This window comes from Lepus europaeus, chromosome 6, assembly GCF_033115175.1.
Source record: "Lepus europaeus isolate LE1 chromosome 6, mLepTim1.pri, whole genome shotgun sequence".
Classification (NCBI taxonomy): domain Eukaryota; kingdom Metazoa; phylum Chordata; class Mammalia; order Lagomorpha; family Leporidae; genus Lepus; species Lepus europaeus.
The window spans coordinates 567,320-592,099 of NC_084832.1; the positions used below are offsets into that span (position 1 = coordinate 567,320).

Here is a 24,780-nt window from a genome sequence, read left to right on the forward strand (position 1 = left end):
CTTACAGAACGCCACTTCCAGTCCCAGCTGCTCTGCCTCCCATCTGGCTCCCTGGGAAAGCAGCGGGAAGATGGCCCGGGTGCTGCCACCCACGTGGAAGAAACCCACATGGAGTACCTGGCTCCTGGCTTAAGCCTGGTCCAGACCTGGTTGCCACGGCCATTTGGGAGTACACCAGCAAAAAGAAGATTCTCTGTCACTGTGCCTTTCAAATAAATAAATCTAAAATTTCACCTATCAGGGCCAGTGCTGTGGCACAGCCGGTAAAGCTGCCATCTGCAATGCCGGCTTCCTGTATGAGTCCTGGTTGCTCCGCTTCCCTGCTAATGACCTGGGAAAAGCAGTAGAAGGTGGCCCAAGGGCATCCATGCAGGAGACCCAGATGAACCTCCTGGCTCCATCATGGCCACTTGGAAAGAAAACCAGCAGATGGAAGATACCTATCTCTAGCTATTTCAAATAAATAAATACATATGTCTTTAAAAAAAAAAAACCTTCACCTATCAAAGCAAGTTCTGTGCACTTCCAAATTATCACCATCGAACTAGTGCTGGGGAGGGAACAGCTAGACCTTGACCCTCAACCAGAGGACAGGCCCCATCTTTACAGAAAGAACCTGGCAGGACGTCTCCCAGACAGCGCACGCCTGTGTGCGCACATACATGCATATTCACCTATCACTGCGCACAGACACACGTGCAGGGCTCACTGAGGTTCACTGTAGATCTCAACAAATTTGACAAAAGTTTTACCTGGAAACCACCAGAACCCCAGCCAGAGGCAGTGGACAACCACGTGTGGCCCAGCCCCAGGTGAGGCAGGCAGACGCTCCCCTCCCTACAACTGCCTCCCCAGTTAACTGCATCGCCCACGCCTGCTCCCTGCACACCTGGGCCACGCCCGTGGCCACGCCCTGTACTTTGTAGTTAAAGCCTGGAGATTCTGCCCACAGCCTGGAGGCTGCACTTACACGTCTCCCGTCCTCCGTCTAAAATAGCAGAGGCTGCGGATGGCTCACCCAAGAAACTCGAGCACGGCGGCCATCTTGAAGGGGCCTTCAGTCCACAGACCAAGTTTACAGCGAGGTGCCAAGCCCAGGGCACTTGTACAGTTTCCCAGGGCAACTTAAGTTTCCCATAACTGGCGTCTACAAATCCTACCTGTCAATCAAACATACAGCTGCTAAAACCGTGGCAGGAAAAAAGTGCCTGCCATGAGACACTCACCGTGCACAGCGTGAAAGAAAGCCAGGAAGGGGAGCCAGCGAGCCCCCATCTCTGTGCGGGAGCCCTCGCAATGTGGGAACCAGCTGGCACCCATAGGGACAGGCCACTACTCTGCCATCCCCCTGGGGACTGACTGATGGCACTGCTCTCTGCCTTCTGTTTTTCTATAAATTTCCAAATTTTCTGCAACTCAGCTTACTTCCAAAAGCAGAAAACCACTACCTGAATTGTTCCTAATAATTCAAACTCTGTTCTACGGGACTTCCTACACATGGGCCATCACAGGGCAACCACAGCAGGAGAGGCCCCGGAAGCCAGCGGCACATGGGTCACGCGGCAGGAACCTCGAGTTCTAGAGGCTCTTGAAGGAGCCCCCACATACCTGCCACCAGGGCAGGCGACCCGGGAGAGGAAGGCAGGGGCCGGAGCAGGGCGGTTCTGGGACACAGGCCGGCACTGTCTCATGATCTGCCCAGGGCCAGGGCAGGTACAGGCACCTGTGTGCAACGTGCACCCTAGACCTGCCCCGAAAGATTCCTCAGAAACAGGCTCCTATAAACCAGGGCCCCGACGTCGAGTAAGGCACTCTGACAGAAGGGGCAGAAGCCACGACTCACCCGGGAGCCCCAGGGCTGCCTGTGCCACACCCGGCAGGGACCCAGAACCACAATACCTGCACCGGGGCCCCGAGGATGAGGCCGGCTCTGCAGGAGCCTCAAAGGTACACTCCTTACGGGAGGGCTGCACTGGGCCCTGTGCTGGGCACGACCCCCACCAGAGGCAGCAGCTGTGGCCAACACCCTGGTAACCCAGGACCACCTGGAGGCAGGGGGTCACCGGATTCGACCTCTACCTCAGTTGACCCCAAAGCCCTGTGCACGCTCAGCCACAGCTCGGTTCTCCGAGCACAACATGGGAAGCACCAGTCCTCGTAACACAGCATGGAACCACGCTGAAGGCTGAGCCAAGAACCAACTCCACACATGCACCGAGTGCTCTACGGTGAAAGCTACTTTTTAAAGTCCCAGCAGGGAGGAGCTATCCTAAGCAGGCGCCCACGTGAGGAACACTTCATGCCAAGAGTGCCCGGCAGGGGCCACAGGTCCCCTCGGGGCTTAAGGGCCAACTCCAGGGCCCCTGCCTCCAACACCCGAGCTACAGAAGAGGCACCTTCAGCTCAGCAACCTCGGGCTAGGTATTCACACAACACCTGTAAAACAGGATGCTGGGGCCTCCGCCTGTGACACTGGCAGCCCTCGTGGGCACCAGTTCGAGTCCTGGCTGCACCCCTTCCAATCCAGCTCCCTGCTAATGCACCTGGGAAAGCAGCAGAAGATGGACCAAGTGCTTAAGCCCCTGTACCCATGTAGGAGACCCAGAAAACACTTCTGGCTCTTGGCTTTGGCCTGGCCCTGGCTGTGGCAGCCACCTAGGGAGTGAACCAGCAGATGCAAGATCTCTCTCTCTTTCTCTCTGTAACTCTTTCAAATAAAGGAATAAATCTTAAAAAATAAATAAATAAAACATGTTATGGGGAAACACTTTTAATTAAGCTGTGATTTTTCTAATTTTTCATATCGGCTCAGTTTCTCCAAGCTCACCCATGTAGAAATGTTGAATTCAGGAGCCAGTGATGTGGTGCAGTGCAAAGCCACTGCTTGAGACACCAGCATCCTACATGGGTGCAGGTTCCTGCCTCGGCTGCTCCACTTCCCATCCAGCTCCTTGCTAATGGCCTGGGACAGCAGTGGAAGATGACCCATGTATCTGGGCTCCTGCACCCACGTGGGAGACCCGCACAAGAGCTCCTGGCTCCTGGCTCCGGACTGGCCCAGCTCTGGCCATTGCAGCCAATTGGGGCTTGAATCAGCAGATGGAAGACCTCTCCCTCTCTCGCTCTGTAAACTCCGCCTTTCAAATAAATAAATAAATCTTTCTCACAAAAAGAAAGAAAAAGAAAACACGAATTCTGCAACATGAAAAGCTGTCTAAGAACAAGTGCCCTGGGAGACTTCCCCCACGCTGAGCCCAGCAGCTGACCTCACTGCCCCGCACCTCACACACAAAGCCCTCTCCTCTCAGGCTGGGATCATGAATTGGCATTTGTCTCCAGAACTCACCTCCTCCAAGCCTGAAGGGGGCGGTCCCTGCTCCCCAGCAGTCGCAGGCAGGGACCCAGGCCTCAGCAGAGAACCGGGCCGCGTCTCTCGGGTCTCCAGCTTCCAACATCGCCATGCAGGGGCTGTCCCGTAAACTCACAGGGCGGAAGCCGGCATCACGAAGCAGCCTCCAGAAATGAGGCACAGATGCTGAGAGGGGCCCACATAGTACGGCTCTGTCCTGGGCCAGCCTCGTCCCCCAGCACCCACAGGGGGTGGTTCCAGGGCCCCAGCGGAGCTCAAAACCCACAATGCCCAAGTCCCGGCTGTAAGGGCTGTGGAGAATTCGCACAGGCGCCCACAGGCCCTCCAGGGCCAGAGAATCTAATACATTGTAAACGCCCTGGGAGGGCTCTCCTCCTATTGTATTGTTTAGGAAGTAACAATGGGGAAACCTGTACATGTTCAGTTCCGATACAATGTCTTCCGAACTCTTGCAACCCAGAGAGGACTCCAAACCCGCAGACCCTGCAGACCCTTGGACAGATGGCTCTCAGCGCACAGCACGGCTGTGTTGGGGCACACACAGGCTGAGGGGTGGGGCAGCACCCCGACACAGCCCCACAACGCACTCCACCTGCAGACTTTCCCGAGGCCAGCCGAGGCCAGAGGGGCAGCAGGGAGGGAGGCCCATGCCCGGCCCCTCCAAGGGCTCACTCCTCCGGGGGCAGGGAGCATGGGCTGTGACCTCCAGAGAGAGCCCTCACCTTTCCCTGCCACGGCCCCCACCCGAGGCCCCTCCCGGGCCAGGTCCCTCTGCTGCTCCCAGCCCCTCTGCGGTCCAAGCACCTGCTGCCCCGCTGGTGAGCAGCTGGGCAGACCCTTTAGGGTCAGTGACAGCTTGGGAACTTGCTCAGGCCGCGTGGACCCCCAACGTGAACACAGAGGAAAGGAAGCACTGCCCCAGGCCCCTGCTGTCACTACGCAGGCTTGGGAGTGAACTGTTCCCCTAACATGGAAATTCCTGCCCCAAATGCCCATAGCAGATGGCGACTCCCTCCTGTTCAATTTCTGGGGCGAAATGAGACTCGGGTCTCCGTCACTTCACTGTGGGGGCCACTGTGTCTCTCCTCCAAGTCCCCCTCCACACGGGGCACCTCCCTGGGACATGTGTCAGTGCTACTCCATATATGAATGTCAGAGGCAAAACCCAGGAAGGTGGGGACCAGCACAGACACGGTGCCTCACAGCAAGGGGCCCGTCCTTGGCACCCTCCCTCCCCTCCCTGCACCCCCGCACCCATTTCCCTTGCGTTCTCAGAGCCACAAGGATCTCCAAGCACCGGAATCGCTCCACAACGCGACAGCCCAGGGAGTGGCCTGCTTAACCACACCTGGGTGAGGGGCGCACGGACAGCTCACAAGAGAAGTCCCCTGATGGGGGTACCTGCAACCGTCACACACAGGGCTGTGTGCACACACGGCTCCGTGTTTATTACAAGACAACGGCAAGGTTTTCACCAGATTCCTTTGACACAGGCACGTATTTGTATTTAAGAACCAGAAAAGAGGGCACAAGATGCACACCCACGTGAGAGAACAGACAGGTCGCGCGCCATCTGCCCAGTCCTGTGCCAGCCCCCAGGCAGCCCTGCAGGTGCCAAGTGCATCTCCTTCCTGTCAGCCCTGATGTACCCGTCACCCCGGAGCAGCCTGCACGGGCTGTGGCCAGCACGCACCCTCCCGGCCCACGGGCCCAGAGAGGGCTCACAGGATGACGAGGACGAACAGAGACCATCGTTCCTCACACACACCCCAGAGGCCACCCGGAGGCCTGTGCGATCAGAAGCTGCTCGTGACCACAGAAATCACCGCACGAGATGAGCAGAGGGCACCAAAAACTGGCCTAGGGGCCCCCGATGGGCTCCAGGCCCCTCAGTTCACACCAGAGGGCCCACTCTGCAACAACCTCATCAGGCAACCTGTGCACAACACAGCCACTGCCCCCTCCCACAGGCCCTCAGCCTTGCCGGTTGCCCATCCACTCCATCACCACCTGCCCACATCCTGCATTTCCAGCGTGTCCCCGACACCCTGACTCCTCCTTGTCTGTAGAACACGGAGGCCACCTTCCCAGTCTGCCCTGCCAGCTGCATCTCAGCCCGTGAGACCCTGCCACCTCCTCAGAGCACACGGATGACATGAAAGCAGCGTCACCAGCCACGGGACCAGCACAGCCCTTGTCTGTAGAACACGGAGGCCACCTTGCCAGTCTGCCCCACCAGCCACTCCTCAACCCGTGGGGCCCTGCCACCTCCTAACAGCACACACTCCAAGTCCTCCAAATGCAACGATGACCAGCTAGGGGGCCGGCACAGCCCCTGCCCTGGCCAGGCGACCTTGCGGGGGTTGCAGGGTCCCCTCCTCCAGCACCTGTCTGTCCTTCCCTCCCACGCCTCTCTCCGTGCCACACAGACAGTGCCAGCCACACCAACGCGGAACCACAAAGGGTTTCAAAGATGACACCAGTGAGTATCTAAGCATTTAAAGAGACGAGAGCAAACTGTTCCAGAAACCAGAAGCATGTGGACGGGCGGGGGTCCGGCACCACCCTTCCTGGGCAACTGCAGGAGTCCAGCTGCGCTGGGGCACCTGCCACATGTTGGCACCTCCAGGAGCGATGGCACCAACCAAATGACAGCAGTTTTAAAACGAACGTCAAACCAAAACCCTGCACACGGCACCTGGCCTGCATCGGAGGACAGGGAGCCGCTGACCGGCACAGGCAGGGACGCGGCATCGGAGGACAGGGAGCCCCTGACCGGCACAGGCAGAGGACGCGGCACAAGGAGTTGGGGAAATCTGAGCTGACAGAACGCGCTCCAGAGCCATCCAACCTGCAGAGCCGCGCACCGAGGCAGCAGGACCAGCCTGCTCCAGCTCTGTGCAGGAGACAAGCACGCAGCCCCTCTGCACCAGTGTGCGAAGACCCCGCGTTTCAGGGAATCTGGCTGACGGCATGATGGGAAACTCAGTTCATTCTTGGACCTAACAGCCTATTTCTCCACCCAACTTTAAAAAGTTACCCAGAAGGGGATGGTATTGTGGCACGCAGAGGGTTAAGTGGGCACCTGCAATGCCAGCATCCCACAGGAGCACCAGTTCAAGTCCCGGCTGCTCTGCTTCTGCTCCAGCTTCCTGCTAATGCGCCCGGGAGGGCAGAAGACGGCCCAAGTGCCTGGGCCTCTGTCATCAGGGTGGGAGACCCAGATGAAACTCTTGGCTCTGGCCCGACCCAGATGTGGCCATTATGGCCATCTGGGGAGTGAACCGGCTAATGGAAGCTCTCCCTCTGTCTCTCCTGTCACTCACCCTTCCAAACACACAAACACACCTCTCTTTTAAAAAGCCAGGAAATACTAATAACTCAGGTTTTGCCCATCAAACAGGAGGGGCCTGGTGCCAGGCACAGGTGTCTGAGCATTAAGCAAGGATACTCACATCTTTTGCCATGTTACCAGGTCCAGGAAATCAATGCTATCAACATTCACTCTCCAGGGAAGAAATGACTTTTCTGGTTAAAAAAAAAAAAAGAAAAAGAAAAGAAAGAAAAAAAGAAAAAAGAAAAATGAGCAAGGATGAAAAGCTAAGTTTACAAGATGTCCCACTTTAAAGGAACCGTCTCCCCGGCCAGCACGAGGGCCCGGGGGCTGAGACGTCTCGCTGCAGCTGGACGCGAGGCTCTCGCAGCGCTCACCACCCTCAGACCCCGCGAGCAGCCCGCCCAGTGCAAACGGCCAGCAGCCCGGGCCCCCCCCCCCCGCCCCGCGCACCCCAAATGGCCGGTCCGGAGGCGAGACCGCGGGGAGCCCAGGGCGCGCTGCCCGCCCCCGCGGGGTGGGCTTGGGTCACCCACTTAGGCGCACACGACCACCCAACAGGGCACAAGCCCAAACGTGCAAGTTCCCAGGTCTTCCCCCAGACCCTCCTGGGCTGCGCGCCGGGCTGCTCGGCCGCCGACCGGTAACTCTGACAGGTGGGCTCTCGGGTCCCCGCCCGCTGCGACCTGTCACTAGGCCGCAGCCACCGCGCGCACTCCAGCCCCGCGGCGCCTCCCGCCCCGCCCCGCGCGGCCCGGCCCCGACCCCCAAGGCGCGGGCGCGGCCATCGGCCCCGGAGGCCAGGCCCCGTACCCCCGCCCGCCCCGCCCGGTCACCTGGGAGCCCCCGCCCGCAGCAAGGGCGCCTGGCGCGGGGCCCCGGCGCCCAGGAGCGCGCGGGGCCCGGAGGGCGCGGGAGGGCCGGGGCCGCGCGGCGCCCGCACGCGGCGGGGACTCAGCTCGGGGGCCGCCGCCCGCCCGCGCCCCGCGTGGCCCGCGCCCCGCGCTCGCCCGGCCCCGTCGCGCCGGCTCCCACCGCATCCTCCGCCGCCCGCACCTGGCTCGCCCGGTCTGGCCGCGCAGTCTGGGGCGCGGGCCGCGCGGGGACAGGGCCGCGGGGCGCGGGCGGGCGGCGGGGGCCGGGCGGCGCTCCCGGCCCTGGCGGGGTCCCTGCCCTGGGCCAGCGGCGCCGGGACGCGGGGCTCACCCTGGCCGAGCGTCGGGCCGGCGTGACGTGCGCGCGGCGCGGTGACGTGGGCGGCGGCGGGCCCGCTCCGCGCAGCGCGCCTGCGCGCATTTTCGCGCCTTCGGAGCCCTCCTCCTCCTCGGCGCCCTCCTCCTCCTCCGCCCCTCCTGCTCCCGCTCCTCCCGCCGGCGCTGCCGCCCTGGGGGAGGGGAGGGCTGTGCGCGCGTGTTCGAGCCTGCGCGTGCGCCGGACGGGATGGAGCCAGCAGGCGCTAGGGATGCGCGCGCGGGGCAGAGGGGCCACGTGTGTGCGCGCGCTAGCGTGTGTGTGTATGCACGGAGCGAGACCGCGCGTGGAGACCCAAGGGGGCCGGGGTTGGGGGGCAGAGCTGGAGGCGAGCCATGGGTGTGGGGGTGGGGAGGAGGCACCTGCAGGCAGGAGACCAAGAGCACTTGCTGTGTGCGTGGAACAGGGGGCCAGTTGTGTGCTCGCTGTGTGCGTGGGGCTGGGCTGTTGTGTACACCAGTGCGTGTGCACAGGGAGGAGAAGGGGTCAGGTGCAAGTGTGCACCTGGAGGAGTAGCAGATGGAGGGCAAGCGGGAGGCCAGGGTGGGTGTGCCGCACCGAAGAGGGTCCTGGGCGCGTTGGTTTGCATGGATGCAGGGGTGGAGGCAGGCGCTGAGCTTGCGCAGGTGTCTGGGCAGGGAGGGGAGGGGAGGGGAGGCCTGCAGCCCTGCTCCATATCCCGGCGGCTTCCTCAGAGTCCCAGTGACTCCACACCTCCCGGGCGCAGGGGCAAGCAGCCTTTCCACGCAGAGTGGAGCCCAGTGTGCGCCTCTGACTGCAGACAGCTTCATCGCCAGGCAGGCCGGCGGGGCCCTGCCCTGGAGACACAGCCGTCACCCAGGGCTGGGTGTCAGGGACACGGCTGTGGAGGCCAGTCCCGAGCCCAGGCTGCACGGAGTCCCACACAGCCATAACAAGCCTCTCCCACCCTGCACCCCTCTGCACACCTCCCAAGTCCCACCCCATCCACGCCCACTGCACCCACTCCTGCCCAGGAGAGCCCCACCCTGGCAGCCCGTCCTCTATGCGAGCAGTTTGGTTTCTTTGCGGCAGAAACCTTCCTGTCTGTTTGCACACAGTAGGTCCTTAGAGAAGGTCGATGGGGCTGGGGGGGAGCGGTGTTTGGCCCAGGGATGAGGACGCTGATCTGACCCGCTAATGCAGCAGGTGGAGACAGCAGGTGATGGCTCAAGTACTTGGGTCTCTGCCACCACATGGGGGACCTGGATGGAGTTCTTGGTTCCTGGCTTCGGCCTGGCCCAGCCCTGGCTGCTGTGGGCATTTAGGGAGTGAGCCAGCAGACTGAAGATCTCTGTCTCGCACACTCCTTCTCCCTCTGCCTTTCAAAGAGATAAGTAAAATAAGACAGCTCCTGATTCCAGTCGTGGGAGGCGGTGATGAGAGCTCAAGGAGCTGGGTGCCCACCACCCACGTGGGAGACCGCGGGTGAGTGCCCTGCTAGGCTGGTGCACAGCCATGTGGGCATCTGGGAGTGAGCCAGGGGTGGGGCAGTCCCTCCCGCTCTCCCTCTGTCCCCCGGCCTCTAAGATCAAAACCCTGGAATCGGCCCATCCCAGGGAAGCGGGTGTTCCGCGCGGTGGGATCGCACCGCCGCCCGCCAGTCCCGATTTGCGAGTGCGTCTCCTGGTTCTGTCCTCAAAAGCCGTGCGTGTTCCTCGCTCTCCCTTTTCCTTCGCTCTTCCTTTTCTTTTGTAGGATCTTATTTTTCCCTAAACTTGGGTTAGGGACTCTCAGCCCCCGAGAGCAGCAGTGAGCGATCTCCCAGCCTCGTGGACCCGCCTGGACGGCAAGCTTCCGGAGCCCACAGGCCCGGGGTGTGGGGTGCTCCATCCCCATGGCGACACACGCTGAACTCCAGGGGCCTCACAGCAGAGGGAGCCCATCGAGGCTTCTCGGCAGACACCCAGCCACCAGGGAGCTGTCTCTCTCTAACACAGTCAACGGCAGCTCGCTCTCATTCTGGGTTGTGGGTGCAGGTGTCTTAGCCAGGGCCCTGGATGCAGCCTTGAGCACGCCGACCCCACGCCCTGCGGTGAGCTGAACCCTGGGCACACTGTGTCCCTGAGCCTGGCCGTGCAGGAGGCCTGGTCTCGGCGAGAGCCGTAGTCGCTGTTGAGCCATCCCATCCCAGGGGCTGGTGTCCAGCCCTGGGGCACAATGCTGACTGAGGGTGCCGGCCGCGGCTCAGAAATGCTGAGCTCTGCGTTTTACCAGACGAAAGTGACAGGCACTCCTCTCCCACATGCTCTCGGGTCTGCCTGCTCTGCGGGGCTCCCCGCTCCTGAGAGAGCGTGAGCGAGCGAGGACGTGGGTCGGAAGGCGCGGGCCTGGTGCACACTGGAGAGAGCCCACTGCAGCAGGGCTGGGTGAGGTGCCGGCTGGGAGTGACACAGGCCAGCCCTGCCAGGGCTGCCAGCACTGTGGACGCTAGGCCCAGCTGGAGCCTCCGATCGGCCCAGCACCCTCCAGTGCCCTCGCATGGGTCCCTGGGGCTTCCACAGGAGAGGTGGCCCCTGTCAGGCCAGCAGGGAGCAGAGCAGTTTCCCGAATGCCGTGGCCAGCTCACAGGCGCTGGCTCGCTTCACTGGGAGGCCATGCTGAGGGTGCACGAGGCCATGCTGAGGACGGGAGGCAGCAGGTATGGTGGACAGGGAGCTCCTAGTGTGCAGGACAAGCTCCAAGCACCTGTCATGGGGGAGGACCTGGGCCTGGGCACCCATGGGAGAAAGCTCCAGGCAGACCCATGCTGTGCCCTGAGGAGGTGTGAGGACCCCACCCCCTCCTTTCTCTCTGGCTCTGCCCTCCCTCCACTGGGGCCCCAACCTCCAGGGACAGCACCCTCAGGGGAGGCTGGCCACTTGGGGTCAGACGACGGGGGAGGTCAGAGGACAGGAGAAGGGGGTGGGGAGGGCCGCCCTGCCCTCTTCCGGCCTGGTCTCCATGCACAGCCCTCAGGTGCGCAGCCTCCTGGGCCTGGGGCGGTGCTGGCTTCCTGCAGGCCCTGGCTGAAGAGGAGGGGAGCGGCATGTCGCGGGCTAAGTGGGTTAGCAGTGAGGCAGCTGGGCGGTGACACTGTCAGCAGGTGGGGCAGGGGCCAGGGAAGCAGAGAGGAGGTGGGAGAGCTCTGCAGGGTGGGGAGGAAGATGGCCTGGGCAGCTCCTGAGAGAGGCAGCCACGGTGAGGGACACGCGCGCTTGGGAGGGAAGATGGGCAGTGGGACCCATGAGATTCACTCAAGTCCAGCTCCTCACACAAACCCACCTACCGTTCCACTCAGGGCGAGCTGCTCGACCCTCCCCTCCAGTTACGGCACCAGTTAGGAAGCCCCCAGCCCACGCCAGAGTGCTGGGTTCAGATCTGGTTCCGGCTCCAGCGGCAGCTTCCTGCTTAGGCATCGGCCCTGCCACCCACGTGGGCTACGGGTTCAGCCCCCGTCCCTGTGGATACTCGGGGACTGGCTGAGTGGGTGGCCGCCCCCGCCCCGGTCCCTGTGGATATTCGGGGACTGGCCGAGTGGGTGGCCGCCCCCACCCCCGCCTTTGCCTCTCAGATTTAAAACAATGCTCTGACCGGTGCCGCGGCTCACTAGGCTAATCTTCCGCCTTGCGGCGCCGGCACACCAGGTTCTAGTCCCAGTCGGGGCACCGGATTCTGTCCCGGTTGCCCCTCTTCCAGGCCAGCTCTCTGCTGTGGCCAGGGAGTACAGTGGAGGATGGCCCAAGTGCTTGGGCCCTGCACCCCATGGGAGACCAGGAGAAGCACCTGGCTCCTGCCATCGGATCAGCACGGTGCGCTGGCCACAGCGTGCCTACCGCGGTGGCCATTGGAGGGTGAACCAACGGCCAAGGAAAACCTTTCTCTCTGTCTCTCTCTCTCTCACTGTCCACTCTGCCTGTCAAAATAAATAAATAAATAAATAAAAATAAGAAAAAAAATAAAACAATGCTCTCCTTTGATACAAAGTGGATTTCCTCCAGACCTGGGTTTGCTCTTCCGTGACGAGAACACGAAGGTAACTGTGGGAACGTTGACGAGGGTGACTCTCGTGAGTGGAACCAGGCCATCGGCTAATCCTGAGGCCTCTCGACCAGGCTGCTCCTGGCTCATGAACTCATGACTGCCTTGGGCCAGCTGTCCCCGGCCCCGCAGTCCCCAGCTCAGGAAATGAACTCCACCCGCCACAGTGGGGTGCACACAAGTGTCCCCAACGTTCCACGCTGACCCCACGAGAGCCGTGTTAGTGGGCGGGGTCACTGCGGTGACTGGGTCTCAGGCTGGAGCTGAAATGGGACTGGGGTCTTTGTCAGAAGCCAGAGACGCCTTTGCCCCTTCTGCCACAGACAGCCCAGCAAAAGAACGCTGTCCACGAACAGCCAGCGAGTCCCACACAGACACCTGCCAGAACCTCCCGGAACCCTGGGAGTACATGCCTGTGGGTTATCCGCTGCCCACTTATGGTCAGTTTCTCTTTGCTGCGGTCCCAGGTTTCCTAGGAAGTTTAGGGCCCAGCAGACTCCAAGGGCTCCTCGTGGGCGCTGAGTGCGTCCTGGGCTCCCTCCTCCTCCTCACGGGTCTTCTGATTGCTCCTCCTGTTGCAGAGCTGACCTCGCTGCCTCCCACTGTCCACGTTCGCGCTGTACACGGAAGCCTGGTGCTTGGTGGTACAGACATAGAATCCTTTTAAAGATTTATTGATTGATTGATGAGAGTCACAGAGAGACAGAGAGAATCGAGACCTTCCATCCTCTGGTTTACTCCCCGGATAGCTGCAACAGCCAGGACTGGGCCAGCAGCCAGGAGCTTCTTCCAGGTCTCTCACGTGGGAGCAGGGGCCCAAGGACTTGGGTCATCTGCTGCTGCTTTCCCTGGCCATTAGCAGGGAGCTGGATCAGAAGTAGGGCAGCCAGGACTCAAACCGGCGCCCACATGGGGTGCTGGCATCACAGGCAGTGGCTTTACCTGCTGTGCCACAACACCAGCTCCATATTTATAATTCTTAAGTCTTCGTGGTGAATTGACCCCTTCTAAAAATTTTTAAAATTTATTTATTTTCATTTTATTTGAAAGGTAGAGAGGAAGAAATCTTCCATCCTCAAATGCCCAGCACAGCCACGCTGAGCCCAGGCCAAAGCCAGGAGCCCAGAACTCAATCCGTATCTCCCACATGACTGGCTGGGCTGCGAGGATGTGACCCCTCGGTGGCTGCCTCCCGGGATGCACATTAGCAGGGGGCTGGGGCGGAAGTGGAGGGGCTGGCACTCGGACATGGAATGCAGGCGTCCCACATGCCGACCCCTGAACTGGCTCGTCTGGTACCCTTGTCTCTTGTGACAGGTGCCAACGTTACTTATTTGGAAAGGCAGAGACAGAGTGACAAAGCCCTCCCATCTGCTGGTTGTCCCTCAGATGCCCCTAGCAGCCAGGGCTGGGCCAAAGCTGGGAGCCACATGGGTGGCGGGGACCCAGCTACCTGAACCACCGGGGCAGCTTCCCAGGGGGCACACTAGCTGGAAATGGGGACGGAGCTGGAACTTGAACCCCAGCATCTGCCCCGCGGCAGTTTTCGACTTCCAGAACGTTCTGTGAGACCAGCATGGCTGCTCTTGCTTTTTCGGTCACTCTGTGCAGTCTTCCCTTCCTCTGTCTTTGAGTCTCTGCGTGTCTTAGAGCCGAAGCAGGTCCTTTGTGGACAGTAGTTAGATCCTGGTTGTTAGCCCATTCTGCTAATCTGTGTCTTTTGGTGGGTGAATTTATTCCATTTACATATTTTTTATTTTTATTTTTTGAAAGGCAGAGTCACAGAGAGAGAGAGCTTCCATCCGCTGGTTTACTCCTCAAATGGCTTCAACAATCAGGGTTGGGCTGGCCAAAGCCAGTGATGCGAAGGTAGTTCAGCATAAGCTAGTAAGTCAGTGTGGCATGGTAGCAGCACACGCACACACCCATGTTCACTGTAGCATTAGGCACGGCAGCTCAGGGTGGAAGGACCCTCAGTGCTCACCAACAGAGCCGTGGACACAGGGGGATGGAATCGGACACGGGCCACAGCACAGAGGAACCCTGAACGCTCTGTGCTAAGTGAGAGGTCAGACAGGGATGGAGACGCTGTGGGACTCCGCCGTTGTGAACTGGAGGAGGCGACCCACAGAGACAGAGCTCGGTGGTGGCCGCTCTCTGCTGGGCTCACGCCAAGGTTGCCAAGGGTGAGTGCTGATGGCTGCACGTTAGCACCACACCTGTACACTTCCAATGCTTAAGGTAGCAAATTCTGTTACATGTTTCGTATGACAATGTTCAACAGGACACCAGGAAACATTGTAGAATTTAAATGAGCAACTGTATGGTATGGCAACTATGTATCCATAACATCATTTTCTAAAAGCTATTAAGGACATTTTGGGGAGGACGGGGAAACTGTTTCTAATGTCAGGTAAGAAGAGAACTAGGTGCGATCAAGGCTATCGTGGTCCGAGAGACCCGCTCGTTCTTAGAAGCGGCATGGTGATGAGTTTAGGTGCCAAGCGTCAGGATATCGACAGTTTGCTTTCCAATGGTTCAGAAGAAACCCGGGTCTGTGTGAGTGTGCCTTCAGATGGCATACAAAGAGCGGATGGAAGCAGGCTCACTGCCCGAGAGGTGCAAGTGCTCTGTACCTCGCACGTTTCAAACCTGGGGCAAATCCTGCTGCGCAGCAACGTGGATCAAGAGGTCCAAGCAGCACCTGGGGAACCCTCTGTGCGGAGCTGCCGCCCCAGATGCCGGCAGAACCACTACAGCCGAAGCCACACTTCCACACACCACCAGCCAATGAGAGGGACAAATCAGGAATTCCTTTAAATGTTCAGAAGTTCCACAGAAAAAATGTAAAGTGCTGCTCTAAGAAGTGGGGCAGGCGCTGTGGTGCAGCGGGTTAGCGCCCTGGCCTGCAGTGCCGGTATCCCATATGGGCACTGGTTGGAGTCCCGGCTGCTCACTTCCAATCCAGCTCTCTGCTGCGGCCTGGGAAAGCAGCAGAAGATGGCCCGAGTCCCTGGGCCCCTGCACCCATCTAGGAGACCCAGAAGAAGCTCCTGGCTCTTGGCTTCAGATTGGCCCAGCTGCAGCCATTGCAGCCATTTGGGGGGTGAACCAGCAAATGGAAAATCTCTCTCTCTGTGTGTGTGTGTGTGTGTGTCTTTCTTTCTCTGTAACACTGCCTTTCAAATAAATAAATCTTTGGGGGCAAAAAAACCTGCTGATACCCTATACTCACAGAATGGGAGACTCAGTATCATTATGATGGCTGGTGTAACTAACTAATCAACCTAGAGATTCAACACAATCAAAATCTTGGCACTTTTTTCCAGAAATTGACAACTTGATTTTTTAAAAAAAGATTTACTTATTTATGTGAGAGGCAGAGCAACAGAGAGAAAGGTCTCCCATCTGCTGGTTCACTCCCCAAATGGCCACAATGGTCAGAGCTGGGCCAATCCAAAGCCAGGAGCTTCTTCCGGGTCTCCCACATGGGTGCAGGGGCCCAAGGACTTGGGCCATCTCCCACTGCCATGTGGGGTACTGGTGCCATAGGCAGATGCTTAACCTGCTATGCACAGCACCGGCCCCGGCAACCTGATTTTTTAAAAGGCTATTTTTAGAGCTGTTTTAGATGAACGGCAACAATGGGCAGAGTTCCCATTAACCTTGCCCTCCCCACCCTCTCCCCAGCCACCCCAGCATGCCCACCAGAGTGGCACAGTCGTCACAGTTGGGGAGCCTGGGTTGCCGCGTCACCATCACCGTCACCAGGAGGCTGTCACGTAGGTTAGCTTGCTCTCGGCTGTCCGTACTGTGGGTCTGGACAGACAGCAGCAGGCTGGCCCCAGCTGGCACCACTCGCATCCGTGAGGCCCTAAGCCTTCAGTCCACCTGGGCCAATCTGCAGAGCACAGCTGCAGGGCCCTGTGGCGAACGTCCAGCGTGTCACCATTCCAAGCTGCCCTCCTAAGTGGCTACACCACTGGCCCTGCCGCCAGCAGTGAGCGAGGCGGAGCCTGGCCATGCACACCCTCACGCACGCTGGTGTCTCCTGCGGCTGAAGGCTCCCTGCTGGCAGACAGCTGGGAGACTTCACCACCCGGAGATCCAGAGAAGGCGCCTGCTCAGGTCTTTTGCTCGTTTTTCAACCAAGCTGTCATTTTCTTACTTCGTTTTTTAAAGTTCTTGGTACATTTCTGACAATGATCCTGCACCAGAAAACCAGAAACACACTGGCAAATTACCTCCTCCACGGTGTGGCTGTGTCCCCCCCTCGAAACGGCGTCTCTCCCAGAGCAGGAGGCACTGGAGGGCCGGGGGCCAGAGGTGCCCTCCAGGATGAACCATTAACGGAAGTAAAAGTGCTTTAAAAAAAAAAGATTTATTTATTTATTTGGAAGTCAGAGTTACACAGAGAGAGGAGAGGCAGAGAGAGGTCTTCCATCCGATGGTTCACTCCCCAATTGGCAACAACGGCCAGAGTTGGGACAATTTGAAGCCAGGAGCCAGGAGAGTCTTCTGGGTCTCCCACGTGGGTGTAGGGACCCAAGGACTTGGGCCATCTTCCATTGCTTTCCCAGGCCATAGCAGAGAGCGGGATCGGAAGTGGAGCAGCCGGGTCTCAAACCGGCACCTGCATGGGATACCGGCACTTCAGGCCAGGGCGTTAACCTGCTGCGCCACAGCGCCGGCCCTCAGCTTTTTGGTTTTTAAGATTTATTTATTTATTTGAAAGGCAGAGTTACAGAGAGGCAGAGGCAAAGAGAGGGAGAGAGAGGTCTTCCAAGTGCTGGCTCATTCTTCAAATGGCTGCAATGGCCAGAGCTGGGCCCATTTGAAGCCAGCAGCCAGGAGCTCTCTCCGGGGTCTCCTACATGGGTATAGGGGCTCAAGGACTTGGGCCATCTTCTATTGCTTTCCCAGGCCATAGCAGAGAGCTGGATCTGAAGTGGAGCAGCCGGGAATTGAACCGGCATCCTTATGGGATGCTGGCGCTTCAAGTGGTAGCTTTACCCACTACGCCATAGCCCCAGCCCATTTTCATTTTTTTAAAAATATTTATTTATGTGTTTGGAAGGCACAGTGACACAGAGAGAATCTTTTATCAGGTGGTTCACTCCCCAGATGGCCACAACAGCCAGGCCTGGGCCAGGCCAGAACCAGGAGCCAGGAGCTTCATTTGTCTCCTGCATGGGGGCAGGGTCCCAAGCGCTTGGGCCATCTTCCACTGCCTCCCAGCAGAAGGAACCAAAGCAGAGCACCTGGGACCCTTACCGGCTGCCGGACATGATGCCAGCATTGCACGCAGTGACTTGACCCACTGCGCCTCGATGCCAGCCCCTAAGAGCACTTTCTAAAGCCACAAACACCATAAAGCAAAGCGCATTTTTTAAAATTTATTTGACAGGTAGAGTTACAGACAGTGAGAGAGTGAGAGACAGAGAAAGGTCTTCCTTCCATTGGTTCACTCCCCAAATGGCTGCTACAGCTGGCGATGCGCTGATCCGAAGCCAGGAGCCAGGTGCTTATCCTGGTCTCCCATGGGGTGCAGGGCCCAAGCACCTGTGTCATCCTCCACTGCCCTCCTGGGCCACAGCAGAGCTGGACTGGAAGAGGAGCAGCTGGGACTAGAACCAGGTGCCCATATGAGATGCCGGCACCTCAGGTGGAGGATTAACCAAGTGAGCCATGGTGCCAGCCCCGCAGAATGCATTTTAATCAGCTATTCTCACTCAAAGGGCGCTGTTGGAGTCCCTGGGCCTGTGTCCTGTGAGGCTGGGGGTCGCAGGTCACAGGTGGGCTCCTGCCCCACACTGGACTGGATGCAGCCGCAGCAAGTGTTGAATTCTTTATGAAAATCCGTATACAGGGGCCGGCGCTGCGGCACAACGGGTTAAGGCGCCACCTGCAATGCCAGCAGCCCATATGGGTGCTGGTTCTAGTTCTGGCTGTTCCACTTCCAATCCAGCTCCAGGCCAATGGCCTGGGAAAACAGAGGAAGACGGACCAAGTACTTAGGCCCCTGCACCCACGTGGGAGATCTGGGTGAAACTCCTGGCTCCTGGCTCCAGACTGGCCCAGCTCCAGCCATTGTAGCCATTTAGGGAGTAACCCAGCTGTCGGAAAATCTCTCTGTAACTCTTTCAAGTAAATAAATCTTTTAAAAATACATACGCTAGCCGGCGCCGCGGCTCACTAGGCTAATCCTCCGCTTTGCGGCGCCGGCACACCGGGTTCTAGTCCCGGTCGGGGCACCGATCCTGTCCCAGTTGCCCCTCTTCCAGGCCAGCTCTCTGCTGTGGCCAGGGAGTGCAGTGGAGGATGGCCCAAGTGCTTGGGCCCTGCACCCCATGGGAGACCAGGAGAAGCACCTGGCTCCTGCCATCAGATCAGCGCGGTGTGCCGGCCGCAGCGTGCCTACCGCGGCAGCCATTGGAGGGTGAACCAACGGCAAAAGGAAGACCTTTCTTTCTGTCTCTCTCTCTATCCACTCTGCCTGTCAAAAAAAAAAAAAAAAAACATACGCTGATTTATTTTCACTTTTTATTGGAAAAGCACACACACACACAGAGAGAGAGAGAGAGAGAGAGAGAGAGAGAGAGAGAGACAGAGAGAGAGAGAGACAGAGAGACAGAGAGACAGAGAGACAGAGAGAGAATCTTTCATTCCCCAAATGCCCTCCCAGGTCTGCCAGGCTGGCGGTGCTGGTGGGAGTCGCTCCAGCAGCGACAGCCCCCGCGGACTGCAGGATGGGGGTGTCCTCGCAGCTCCCCGTGGCCCCCGAGCCTTCCCGCCCCAGGAGCGTCTGTGGGCCGAGGCACCGCCACTCGCCCTGACCCTGGCACTCCCTCGCGAGCTCAGGGCTTCTTCCGCTGGGTTTGGGGATGTAACCCCAGCCAGGGGAGACTCCCATGACGTGGCCGTCCAGTCTCAGGGGCACAGGCCACTTGAGTGGACGCCAGCCACAGGCCAGCGCCACAGGGGTTGTGCCAGCCAGGCCAGATCAGCAGGCAAATGCCCCAGAGCCTTCGCATGAACCAAGGCACCGGCTGCTGTCGCTCTCTGCGGGAGAGCAGGTGTGGATGGAGGGGCCTCTGAGACGCTGCTGGCTGGGGGCTCCGCCCCGGGCTGTGCTGTGGGCCACAGGACTGCTGGGCACCAGGTGCTTTGTCGTGGTGACGCCAGGAGCGCCGGTCTGCAGTAACTCAAGATGCTGCCCGGGACGGATGTTGCCCCTCAGCTCCTTAGGGCCACACAGATGCAGGATCCAATCAGAGCCGGACGTGTGCTGTCATCATGGACCTTCGCAGGTGACACCGAGAGCCCTCAGTCAAGGCTGACCGTTCTGTCCTGTAGTTGCATTAATTGATAAGTTAATTCCGGTCACTGGTCAGTGACTCTGCTTAAACCCAGGCTGCCCAGGGACACTGCAGCCCCTCTCCCCCACGTGCCCTGGGCAGCTGTCACCCCTGGACGCCCAGTGGGGCCAAGGCTGGCCCTGGGTGCAGCGGGGCTGCAGGCCACAAGTGGCTCTGCCCACCATCGGCGCTGCAGGCTTCCCGCTCCAGCGCACGCCCCCATCACCACGAAGGGACAGTGCCGACTCGGCTCCACACAGCCGAGGCTCCCGGCCGTCTCCACCGTGACAGCAGGACGGCGTCCCCTGAAGCAGCAGCGGGTGAACTTGGAGGGCCTGTGGGCGGGGCTGAGCTGGCTCAGCAGTGGCTCTGTGACTGAGACGCCACAGGAATCCAGGCCAGGGAGGCGAGAGTCCTTCAGGTAACCGTGAGATGCAGGCTGCTGAGCCACAGCAGACCGAGTGCAGGCACGCGAGACACGGCCAGCACCCGCCGCCGGCTTTGCATGCCTGCCATGCTCTGGGTCAGCCTAACCCCCTCCTACCCCTCCCCTCCACCCCTCCCCATGGACAGAGACCCCTCCTCCACCCCCCCACAGACAGAGACCCCTCCTCCACCCCTCCCCGTGGACAGAGACCCCTCCTCCACCCCTCCCTGTGGACAGAGACCCCTCCCCGCAACCCCTCCCCATGGACAGAGACCCCTCCCCGCAACCCCTCCCCGTGGACAGAGACCCCTCCTCCACCCCTCCCCGTGGACAGAGACCCCTCCTCCACCCCTCCCTGTGGACAGAGACCCCTCCTCCATCCCTCCCCGTGGACAGAGACCCCTCCTCCACCCCTCCCCGTGGACAGAGACCCCTCCTCCACCCCCCCACAGACAGAGACCCCTCCTCTACCCGCCCCCGTGGACAGAGACCCCTCCTCCATCCCTCCCCGTGGACAGAGACACCTCCTCCACCCGCCCCTGTGGACAGAGACCCCTCCTCCACCCCCACCTTGTGGACAGAGACCCCTCCTCCACCCCTCCCCATGGACAGAGACCTCTCCTACCCCCTCCCCGTGGACAGAGACCCCTCCTCCACCCCCACCTCGTGGACAGAGACCCCTCCTCCTCCCCCCCACAGACAGAGACCCCTCCTCCACCCCTCCCTGTGGACAGAGACCCCTCCTCCACCCCTCCCTGTGGACAGAGACCCCTCCTCCACCCCCACCCCTGTGGACAGAGACCCCTCCTCCACCCCTCCCCGTGGACAGAGACCCCTCCTCCACCCCTCCCCGTGGACAGAGACCCCTCTTCCACCCCTCCCCATGGACAGAGACCCCTCCTCCACCCCTCCCCATGGACAGAGACCCCTCCTCCACCCCCACCCCTGTGGACAGAGACCCCTCCTCCACCCCTCCCCATGGACAGAGACCTCTCCTACCCCCTCCCCGTGGACAGAGACCCCTCCTCCACCCCCACCTCGTGGACAGAGATCCCCTTGTCTCCCCACAATCCCAGAGGCTGGGGACTGGGGGGGGAGTTCCCAGCTCTCAGCTGCAGGCGGTGAGGACAGGAACAGCACCGTGGCCCCAAGGCAGGCGGCTGAGAGGGGCTGAGTGGGAACAGCTATTTCATATTTTCTTAAGTTTTTTTGTATTTTTAATTTGTATTTTACAGCAAAAGCCAAGTGACAACGGCCAAAATACAGCTGGTGGTGGCCGTTTGAGGGTGGAGCTGAGCCCCTGGCGCAGCCTCCGACGAGTGGCTGCCACCCGACGCACCCGCCCCAGCCCAATGTCAGGAGCTGAGTCAGCATTTAGGACCCAGACGTCAGGACCCTCGTGCTTCGAGCAGTGGATGTGTCCATGGGACCCGCCCAACCCCACCTCAGCCGCGAGAGCTGGGGAGGGGGCGGTGCGGCAGGGCCCTGCCAAGGCCTCGCGTGGGTCAGGGTAGAGGGGCAGCTGGACCGGGAGGCCGAGCGCTCTCCCCAGGGAGGTCACGCCAGGGTCTTACCTGTGTCTCCTGCCAGCGACTGAACTCTTGAAGGGCACACGTCTCCTGTCACCAAGGCCTCGTGTTCACTGCTCCGCTGCCACGCGTGACAGAGATTTCGTGTTGTGGAAGGACTTCTTCAGTTAACAGAACCACCAAGGTCCCGGCATCACAGGGGCAGGAAACCTCCTCAGAGGGCTCGGGTGTTGCGCATCCTGACGGAGGCTGGGAGCCTCGCGGGACAGGTCCCTGCAGAGGAGCGGCCGCCCAGCACCCTCACCCACGCCGGATCAGAGCCCTGCCCGTGGCGGAGCCGCCACACCTCCTTCAGCAACGAGCAGGTCTAAGGAGTCGCAGCAGGCACACCTGCAGCATCTCTCCACCGACGTGCTCCAGTGTACACCTGTACCTGCGTGTGTGTGTCTGTGTACACGCATGTCCAACGCCTGCACCGCTGAGCGCTAGGCCCTCACAGCCGTCGCCCAGACCCACTGTGAAGTACCTGCCGCCTAGGACACGGCCCTCACAGCCGTCGCCCAGACCCACTGTGAAGTACCTGCCGCCTAGGACATGGCTCTCACAGCCGTCACCCAGACCCACTGTGAAGCACCTGCCGCCTAGGACACGGCTCTCACAGCCGTCGCCCAGACCCACTGTGAAGTACCTGCCGCCTAGGACACGGCTCTCACAGCCATCACCCAGACCCACTGTGAAGCACCTGCCGCCTAGGACACGGCTCTCACAGCCGTCGCCCAGACCCACTGTGAAGTACCTGCCGCCTAGGACACGGCTCTCACAGCCGTCGCCCAGACCCACTGTGAAGTACCTGCCGCCTAGGACACGGCGAGCGGGTCAGCTCTGCCTGTCAATTAAAGAACACGGATGGGAGACAAAACCCGTACCTGCTCTGGCTCGAACGCATTCTCCCTCGCAGCCGCACGGCTTGGAAACTCAACCCAGGCGCAGGGGTGTTGGGAGGGGGTCTCGGGCAGTGGTGTCACTGTGAAGAGGGCCATGGAGGGCTCCCTCTCCCGCTCGCCGCCCGTGGGGCCCAGAGGCCTTGGCCCCGCCCACTGGTGCTGCTTGGACTTCAGCCCAGGAACCTGTATGACTCTCTGGGCCTCAGGGGTTCTGCCAGAGCTGCACACAGGGCAGGACGGTCCCTGCGGGAACCCTGCGGCGGTCAGGCCCTAAAGCACAGCACAGAGCACCCACAAGACACTTGCTAAACATCAGTTAGGATTTAAGCTTTTCAAATAGCATTGCACTACTGCAGAGAAGGGTAAGGTAAATAATGAATCCTCCAAATAAGAAAAGTAGCTGGGGTTTCGTGCAGATTGGCGCAATACAAAAGTCTCATTAAAAAACCCAATTTTTCAACAAATTTCATTTAGTTATACCCTATCATAATTGCCCTTCATTAAAAATGTATATTACTGTGATTCAAAACCACGTATGGTCTTGAGTCGGAGGGAGGGGGGAGGGGCGGGAGGGGGCTGGTTCCCTTCCCAGATGCCCTCAATGGCCTGGGCTGGGACGGAAGCCGGGACTCAGGGACTCGTCAACCAGGTCTCCCACACGGGTGACAGGACCCAGCTGAGCCCCTGCTCCTGAACCCAGGGTCTGCACTAGTGGGAAGCTGGAGTCAGGAGCCGGAGCTGGGCCTGGAACCCAGGCCCTCCAACATGGGACGCAGGCGCCTTAACCACCAAGCCAAAGGCATGTGTCCCCCCCCAAAAAAATACCTGAAGAGTAATAAACCTAATAAAAACGGACATGAAAGTGTTTTATTTAAAATAGTTATAATAAAAGGTAAATAGACATCTATAAGATAGCCATCTCAGAAAACATGATTTCAAGATAAAAGTTCCCAACTCCTTAAATTAAATTCAAAAGGATTAAAATTTCGTATCACAGAAATGTTAAATAACAAATACTTGAAAAGTAGGTTATACTTCTAAAGATGTACAATAAATAAAAAAGCAACCTAATTTTTCCTCTTGACCGAAAAAATCAAACTGATGAATTAATAATAAAGTTAACTGCAGTTTCTGAAAAAAGGCGCGTCCAGGCCCAACAGCCCCAGCCACCTGATCCCTCTGTGCCTGCGAAAGAGACGGTGCAGGTGCAGCCGAGCAGACCGGCTCCAGTGCAGCTCTGGCCATCACAAGGCCCTCCCAGAGTGAGCGTCCACACAGTGCTGTCAGAGGCTTGACCGCCGCTCTGGTCGGGGCACGCACTTCAAAATGGCAGCTCTCCACAGCACCGGGGCCAGTAAGAGGCTAAGCGTGGTCACACTCAGGATGAGGAGGTACACCTGCAACAGGTAAACACAGACTGTGGTCACTCTACACGAGCAGGTGCACTGCACAGGTACACGGCCCTGTGTGGTCACTCTGACATCAGCAGGTACACTGCACAGGTACACGGCCCTGTGTGGTCACCCTGACACGAGCAGGTGCACTGCACAGGTACACGGCCCTGTGTGGTCACCCTGACATGAGCAGGTGCACTGCACAGGTACACGGCCCTGTGCGGTCACTCTGACACGAGCAGGTGCACTGCACAGGTACACGGCCCTCTGTGGTCACTCTGACATCAGCAGGTGCACTGCACAGGTACACGGCCCTGTGTGGTCACACTACACGAGCAGGTGGCCTGCACAGGTACACGGCCCTGTGTGGTCACTCTGACATCAGCAGGTACACTGCACAGGTACACGGCCCTGTGTGGTCACTCTGACATCAGCAGGTGCACTGCACAGGTTCACGGCCCTGTGTGGTCACTCTGACATCAGCAGGTGCACTGCACAGGTACACGGCCCTGTGTGGTCACTCTGACATCAGCAGGTGCTCTGCACAGGTTCACGGCCCTGTGTGGTCACTCTGACATCAGCAGGTGCACTGCACAGGTACACGGCCCTGTGTGGTCACTCTGACATCAGCAGGTGCACTGCACAGGTACACGGCCCTGTGTGGTCACTCTGACATCAGCAGGTGCTCTGCACAGGTACACGGCCCTGTGCGGTCACTCTGACATGAGCAGATGCTCTGCACAGGTTCACGGCCCTGTGCGGTCACTCTGACATCAGCAGGTGCACTGCACAGGTACACGGCCCTGTGTGGTCACTCTGACATCAGCAGGTGCTCTGCACAGGTACACGGCCCTGTGTGGTCACTCTGACATCAGCAGGTGCACTGCACAGGTACACGGCCCTGTGTGGTCACTCCAACACGAGCAGGCGCACTGCACAGGTACACGGCCCTGTGTGGTCACTCTGACATCAGCAGGTGCTCTGCACAGGTTCACGGCCCTGTGTGGTCACTCTGACACGAGCAGGTGCACTGCATAGGTACACGGCCCTGTGTGGTCACTGACACGAGCAGGTGCACTGCACAGGTACACGGCCCTGTGTGGTCACTCTGACATCAGCAGGTACACTGCACAGG

At 59.6% G+C, this 24,780-nt stretch overlaps 2 protein-coding genes across 5 annotated transcripts in view; both read right to left on the reverse strand.

Annotated features, from left to right (window-relative positions):
* Window positions 1-7,949, reverse strand: part of TFDP1 (transcription factor Dp-1) — a 38,499-nt gene extending 30,550 nt beyond the window's left edge. Inside the window, exons 1-2 of one of the 2 annotated variants that reach the window (XM_062193899.1) lie at window positions 7,911-7,949; window positions 6,826-6,898 (exon numbers count right to left, since the gene is read on the reverse strand). In XM_062193899.1, the coding sequence (XP_062049883.1) occupies window positions 6,826-6,837 (12 nt within the window). In that variant the 5' untranslated portion in view covers window positions 6,838-6,898; window positions 7,911-7,949. Of the gene's footprint in view, window positions 1-6,825; window positions 6,899-7,760; window positions 7,840-7,910 lie in introns of those variants that run through there. The other variant, XM_062193900.1, reaches the window with a different exon arrangement.
* A 15,155-nt stretch (window positions 7,950-23,104) lies between these two features.
* TMCO3 (transmembrane and coiled-coil domains 3) overlaps window positions 23,105-24,780 on the reverse strand; it is a 45,682-nt gene continuing 44,006 nt past the window's right edge. For all 3 annotated transcript variants that reach the window (XM_062193903.1, XM_062193901.1, XM_062193902.1), the window contains one exon: window positions 23,105-23,648. In XM_062193903.1, coding sequence (XP_062049887.1) covers window positions 23,535-23,648 — 114 coding nt within the window. In that variant the 3' untranslated portion in view covers window positions 23,105-23,534. The remainder of the gene's footprint in view (window positions 23,649-24,780) is intronic.